This window comes from Saccostrea cucullata, unplaced genomic scaffold (genome assembly GCF_032062105.1).
Source record: "Saccostrea cucullata isolate Sc308-1 unplaced genomic scaffold, CSIRO_AGI_Scuc_v1 ctg37, whole genome shotgun sequence".
NCBI classification, from domain to species: Eukaryota; Metazoa; Mollusca; class Bivalvia; order Ostreida; family Ostreidae; genus Saccostrea; species Saccostrea cuccullata.
In genome coordinates, this window is record NW_026938868.1 from 697,782 (window position 1) to 704,838 (window position 7,057).

Here is a 7,057-nt window from a genome sequence, read left to right on the forward strand (position 1 = left end):
AAAATTTACATCTGAGTGAGTAATAGTTCAACCTTTAGAGATATCTATTACTAGTAATTTAAAAAAAAACAACAACAAAATCCCTTTTCAACACTTTTTAGCCCACAGACACCTGACCAACGGTTGCTGTTACATCCACTTTCTTCTGAGATTTTATAGACACTACCTTTGCAAATTAATGAACTCTTAGTCATGCCATTACTTCGACATAAAGTTCTAGCACATACCGTCCAAAAGTTAATGCTAAAGTAAAAGTGTGGAATTGTTGATTTTTTTTCAGAATGGATTAAATGTATCAGATCCATGTTAAAGCCGCGTATTAAAAGATTGAGGGGTAATATGAAAACCATCATTCATTCTGTGTTCAATAATTCAGAATTGAAAAAAATTAAATAGATTATATGATCAGTACGTACTGGTCCCTGTCGACAAAGCAGGTAACAACATTGTCTTCGTTTGTAAGTCTCATTAATTGTATTTTAGAAGAACTTTGATTTCATTCTACAAATGGAAATCCTACTTATACTCATACTTCCCTTTCTAAGGAAGAAATTCTTCAAAATTATATGTCAGTTTTAAATATTTTTAATATTCCACGCAGCCAAAATGAATTTGAATTATCCTATATATATTGGATTCCAAACAAAGACACATTGCGGGTTCCAGTAAATGTTCAACAAAACCTCTTTCGTTACTCCTCACTAAAATATTGACAGTGGTGAAGGGAAAACTTCAAGTGTACTGCGCAGCAATATATTCAAGAAGTGGTGTGAACCAAGATTTTTGATATCATTGACAGCTGCTTTTTTAATAAAAACGGAACTTGTAAATTTACATTGGTCATTTGCAAGATTATTTTGTTAAAACACATTGCACACACAATTACTCTGAAGTTGACGTGAAAGAGATGCTTGAGTTACTGATTGACAATATCTATGTGGTTGTGAAGACCAGGTATTCCGACAATATATTGGAATTCCCATGGGTACCAATTGCGCTCCATTATTGACAGATCTATTTTTATATTCATATGAAGCAGAATTTGTGCAAAATCTAATGTGTGAAAAGAAGAAAACACTTGCTGTGGCCTTCAACTCGACATTTATATATATCGACGATGTATTGCCAATTAACAATGGTAATTTTCATTCCTACGTCGATACGATATATCCTTGTGAGCTTGAGATGAAAGATACCACAGAGTCTGACACATCTGTTTCATACTTTGATATTTTACTTGAAAAAGATGTTAATGGTAATAAAACAACCAAGCTATATGATAAATGTGATGACTTTAACTTTTCCTTGCTTATGCAGCGATATACCTTCATCACCTGCATACGGAGTGTATATATCTCGGTTGATTCGATACGCAAGAGCATGCTCTTCGTATGAACAATTCTAAAACGAAGTAAATTTTTGACAAGCAAGTTGATGAAACAAGAATATCAGCAGTCTCGTTTGAGGTCATCATTTTGTAAATTCTATGGTTGATACAATGACCTTGTCAGCAAATGCAATTTATCATTGAGACAAATGCTGACTAACGTTTTTCGTGCTTTTTGTTAGTCCGTTATTTGTGCACTGAGTTGGCGGCGGATTTTCCCGTTATTTCCCAGCGTGACGAGGAGAACACGGCGGGTGTGACCGGTCAGCAGGGGATACTTACTCCTCCATGGCACCTGATTCCACCTCTGATGTTTCGGAGGTCCGTGTTTGCTCTGCTCCTATTTTGTATTGATTAATGGACTTTGATATTGAATACTGTTAGTTATCTCCATATTCTTCTTGTGTAAAAGTGTGTCAAACTCCAAGGTCAATGTTAAAAGGTCAAAATTGATTGTACACAAAAAAAGGTCTTGTCACAAAAATACACCTGTGAAATATGAAAGCCATAGTCCCACCCTGCTAGAGTTATGGGCAAGGTTCAAGTTTTGGGGACAAATATACAAACAGACAGGCGGACAGCTAAAATACTATATACCCCAGAAACTTCGTTTACGGGGGCATAACCCCGGAAACTTCGTTTACGGGGGCATAAGTATAACATGTAAAGTAACAACTTTTTCATCATTAAAAAAAATTTTTTTTAATGGTAAAAAACTCCTTAAATCACCATATGTATTTTTTAAGTACATGATAGAACGGGGAAAACGATACTACATGTGCCTTTTTTTGGAAAGACGAGCACTTCTTTTTTTTAGTTAATCATGTTTTATGCTACAACCCCCAATTTGTTAAGGTTTTGTTGACACTAGCAAACGACAAAAGACATTTTCCAGGTTTTGAGCTAACAACTTTTTGTTTCCGTTGTATCATACACGTAGGTCAGAGGCAATTTAATTTCGTACTTATTTTTACAAATTAAATCATCCCTATTTTTTCCAAGAGAAGTTTGAAACTTCATTCATAGAAAATCAAATATTTTTATACGAATTTTCTAAGCTGGAACCCTTTTTCGTGCCAGTTTTAAAAGCAGGGATAAAAAAAAAAACATTAAACTTTTGAAAATTATGTATCCAGGGTTAAATCAAAGAGATTTATAATTGATAAATAACGGAAACTTTTTTTCTGACACCAGCTAGAAATTACCCATAGTACCCATAGTCCTCTGCGTCGCCGCACACAGAGATTTGAGATTTGGTTTGGTACAAACGAACTCTGGCGGAAGTTTGGAAATGACCTTTTTTAAGATTAAAATGGCAACTGTGGAAACTTATCGTATAAAATGTTATTAACGTTTCTACGAATTCTCGTATCTTTGCTCTTATATCCTTTAGTTAGAACATTTTGATATTGTTTTCCTTTAGAGGGGATAAATAGTTTGTATCATTAATGCAAGGTATTCTATAGCTTTGATTTCGTTATTTTAGCTTAAAGGTTTCAGAAATTAACACTCCAAAGCATAAGGCAGCTTGATAAAATACCCGTATGGATTCGCCTAACAAGAATATTCCTACTTTAAAACGAATTGTTTTTGCATCAAAAAATGACAAGGGGTCATTATTCTACGGGGTCAATTTTCTACAATGCACACGGAGAAATATGACCCCAAGGCCATGACTTCTACCGAAAAGGGGGTCATTTTTCTACGTAGAATATTGACCAGGGGGTCAAATTTCTACGTAGAAAAATTACTCCCGGTCAATATTCTACGGGGGTCACTTTTCGTCGTTACACCGGTATACACGGTAAGATTTGTATTATAAGATTTGTATTATAATACAAAATCTTACTGTGTATACACTCTTAATACAGTGTATCATAAGATTTTTCGAATCTTATAAAACTGTATTAAGAATAGAGCAATGCTCTATTTCCTAATACAAGTCTTAACTTACCTATCACTTTCAACCAATGAAATGTAATGACACTAGGGGTCATCCTATTTTTATCATTACTAAAAAAAGCGCATGGTAAATAATTATGGTCGACTTTTCAAGTAAAGACATCGAAAAACTCGTGGCTTAAAGGGAAGGGGAAAAGGACTTGTGGAATATATCAAGCAGTGCATAGTACGATGATAGACACTGCTATCAGAACCTCATCCTCCATTTTTATTGCTTTGACAGAGAGAAAAATATGGCGGGGGAAAACACATGGTTTATTTACAATCTTATAAAATGTGTATTAGCGTGAGTACAGGAAAGTATTATAATACAAAAGTATTATAATACTTGCATTATGCTACAAATCTCATCGTGTGTACCGGCCTTAACAGAGATTTCAACAACCTCGTATAAAGTTGGCATTTCTTAATTATTATTACTACGGTATATGGGTTAATACTGAATTTGACTACGCAATATTCCGTCCTGTTCTATACATAAGGTTCACGGCGAGTGTGATCGGTCAGTTAGGGGATGCTTACTCTTTCTAGGCACCTGATTCCTCCTCTGGAATTTCCAGAAGTCCGTTTTGTGCCCCTTTCACATATTTGTATTGTTTATACATGTAGATCTTTTTAAAATCCATCACTTTTGTAATCTTTACCTTTTTTTACTTGAAGGAAAACAAGAATACAAGATTTCCTCTCTCCACTATAACAAAAGGCCCGATCACTTTGGTCCTACTGTTCTAATCATTAGATTTTCCCCTCTTTCTTCCCGTGTAAAATTTTGTCAAGAACATGGTTAATGTTTTTGGTAATGCCAGAATTTTTTTTATTATGGCCCCACCCTAACCCCGGTCTTGTCAAGTGAAAATGACGATAAAAAACAATGATTAAATCCACACATGGTTTCAAATGGAATATTTATACAATTTTACTACAGATAAAGTACGTGCGTGCGCCTTGTACAGACTTCTTTTGACACCACGGAAAATTTTTCCGAGTTCCGAATACAGGTGTTTCGATGTTTAAAATTCAATGTAGCACTAACTAAATTGCATCACTTTAGTACTAATATAGTACACTTATTTGACCAAAGTACTTAGTAATACTTTTAGGCTTTGAATTCCTTTATGGTTTTTCTCCTCGTGCCAGCCTTCTATTAATGTCTTCAACTACTTCGGGCAGCTCTTTGATACTATCTATGACGTAATGTGCACCCGTTTGTCGAAGCATTTCGCTACTTTTTTCACAACGAATGTTTTCCTCCTCTTTAGTAAGTTTTTCCTCTTCTTCAAAACTGTCTATTCCCATATAATTGCTGTATTTAGCCACACCCACTCCCCAACAACCTGCTTCAAGCGCCTCTCCGACTCCAGATACTGTATCGTCTACCTTAACAACAGACTGAATTGGATGGATGTCCAAAAGATCCATGTTCTTGTAAACCATGAAAGGCTTTGGTCTGGCACCATGAGCAACTTCATCGCCAGCCACCGTCACATCCGGGTAATATCCTTGCTTATTGGCATCCTCCACCAGAACATCTACCATTGAGCGTAAAAACCCGGTGGTGCTGCCGATTTTACACCCAAACTCCTTCTTCAGGATGTTTACCGCCTCCGTCGTTCCTGGAATGAGATCGGTGTAGCGACGAAGACAACCCAACTGCATCGGCACAAAATCTTTGAACATATTGTCCACGTCCCCTTGGTTCGGTTCCTTCCCGTAAACTTTCGTCCACCTTGCTCTAACGTCTGGATCTTCGGTAATCGCCTTGATGTGAAGGTCCTTCCGCAATCCCATTGGCTTCCTTGCTTCTTGCATGGAGATGGGAACCTTGTGCTTCTGAAACACCTCACAGAACACGACAGCGGGGGCCAGGACGTACTTATCGGCGGTGGTGCCGCTCCAGTCTAAAATGACTCCCCTCACGGGTCCCACATAGGACCGCATAAAACGATATCTTCCTGAAAAGACACAAAACAATTATGAAACCACTTTGTTCTATGAGATACTTACTAAATTGTCAAGACATGCAACTTCAAAAAAATTGAACAGAAAAGCTTCAAGATTTTCAAAAAAAAATATTTTTCAATGTGAACATACTAAAGGTTACATCTGAAAATATATCTTCCATGTGAAAAACTTTGCAAATAAGCATTTACCACCTTTCAAGATATACTATAATATTATTTACTTGCAATATTTCAATTGTTATTTTTTAACATAAGTTTTGATGTTTAAAAAAAGTGAAGTCATGACTGTCGCCAGTTTCACCGACTCCCTGAGCAAATCATGCACTGTCAGGCAATGTACGTCTCACACACCATATGAGGTTTAATTTGAATAAAAGTTTATTTAATATTTAAATTTCGAAGGACATCATTTTAAACAAGCAGATGAAAAATATATTTACATTGTAAGCTTAACATACGATATTAGTTTTTCACATATTGCTAAGTGGACCACAGACAATGTTGCACTCTTCAAAAAGAGTGTATATTAATACTACAAATTGTACATGTACTAAACTGCACGTTCTTTTTTAAGTATCAGTTCTTCACTTGTGTCTGAAATTTCCTGTTTACGACGCTTCTCTGAAGCACGATTCAGTAATATTATTGATCGGCATTTTAGATTTTTTTGCATCAATGACGTTCTGTCATATCCTCAATTCATAAATCAAGTTGTTTATTCAATTTTCTAAACAATATAAATATATAATGCCCAAAATGGGGCATATACCTACCTGTCATTTTCACAGCGATGTTAAATCAAATTGAGCACGTATTTCAGCTTTATCTCACGATAAACAAACAGGTGACCAATATTGTATGTCAAGGACACTCCTTTTCGCATAAAAAATTCCAATAACAAGCTGTGTGGTACTGTTCACTCACAGTAACCTCAGCAGATCCGTAGAGATAAAAATTTTGGTCAGATGTCTCTACCGGATCACAGGCGATGGGTGATAAAGGCGAGCGAGATGCCTAGAGTGATACAAACATGGAAGTCACATCTCAATTATACATGTATATCAAAAGAAGATGGGAGAACAAGGCGGGCAGAATGCCTATAGCGTTAAATATTAAGAAATCACACTCAGTATGTGAACTGAGTATTTAAAATAACTTCTCACTTTTTAAATTTATGAAATTATGAGATAAAACCCATTTCTGAGAGAGAAAAAATCTCGTTATTATTTTTTTTTAATAAAAATATTAGAATGGTATTAGTGGGATTCGAACTCCAGCAATAATAAAAATCATAATGCTTTGAGACTAATGCACTAACCACTATGCTACATGGCGGATGAATTTGGGTATTAAATCATGTTTGTGATATGAATTTTGACTTAATGGACTTTTTCTCGGAAAGATGCGAATGTTTTGTCATAACAGTGTACTTTTAAGGTATAGTGGGTCTTCGCTCCATGTTTTTGTAATCTAAAAAATGTATATTTTATTGCAAACTTTTAGGATTACCGTGTATCTTTAAAAAAAAATGGAGCGAAGACCCACTCATATTGAAAAAATTTGTTAAAGTATGAGTAAATGGTCGTTTTTGTTCTTTTTAGTGTGTGTATGCTTTTTCATAGCGAAATATTTTCATTCCTTGTGAGATTTTTGTAAATTGTTGGGATTTTACATTAAGTATACTTTAATATAAGATGAAATGTCAAATAAAATAAGGCTATAATTGAGATTTAATTTTTCACTTCAT

The 7,057-nt window shown here is 35.2% G+C and overlaps 1 protein-coding gene across 1 annotated transcript; it reads right to left on the bottom strand.

The window, feature by feature from the left end:
• Window positions 1-4,311: 4,311 nt before the first annotated feature.
• Window positions 4,312-6,205, bottom strand: LOC134251614 (phosphonoacetaldehyde hydrolase-like). Its single transcript, XM_062734020.1, has 2 exons — window positions 6,084-6,205; window positions 4,312-5,301 (listed from the first exon to the last, which is right to left on the bottom strand). The coding sequence occupies exons 1-2, from the start codon at window positions 6,088-6,090 to the stop codon at window positions 4,463-4,465; spliced, it is 846 nt and encodes a 281-aa protein (XP_062590004.1). The 5' UTR covers window positions 6,091-6,205; the 3' UTR covers window positions 4,312-4,462.
• Window positions 6,206-7,057: the final 852 nt, after the last annotated feature.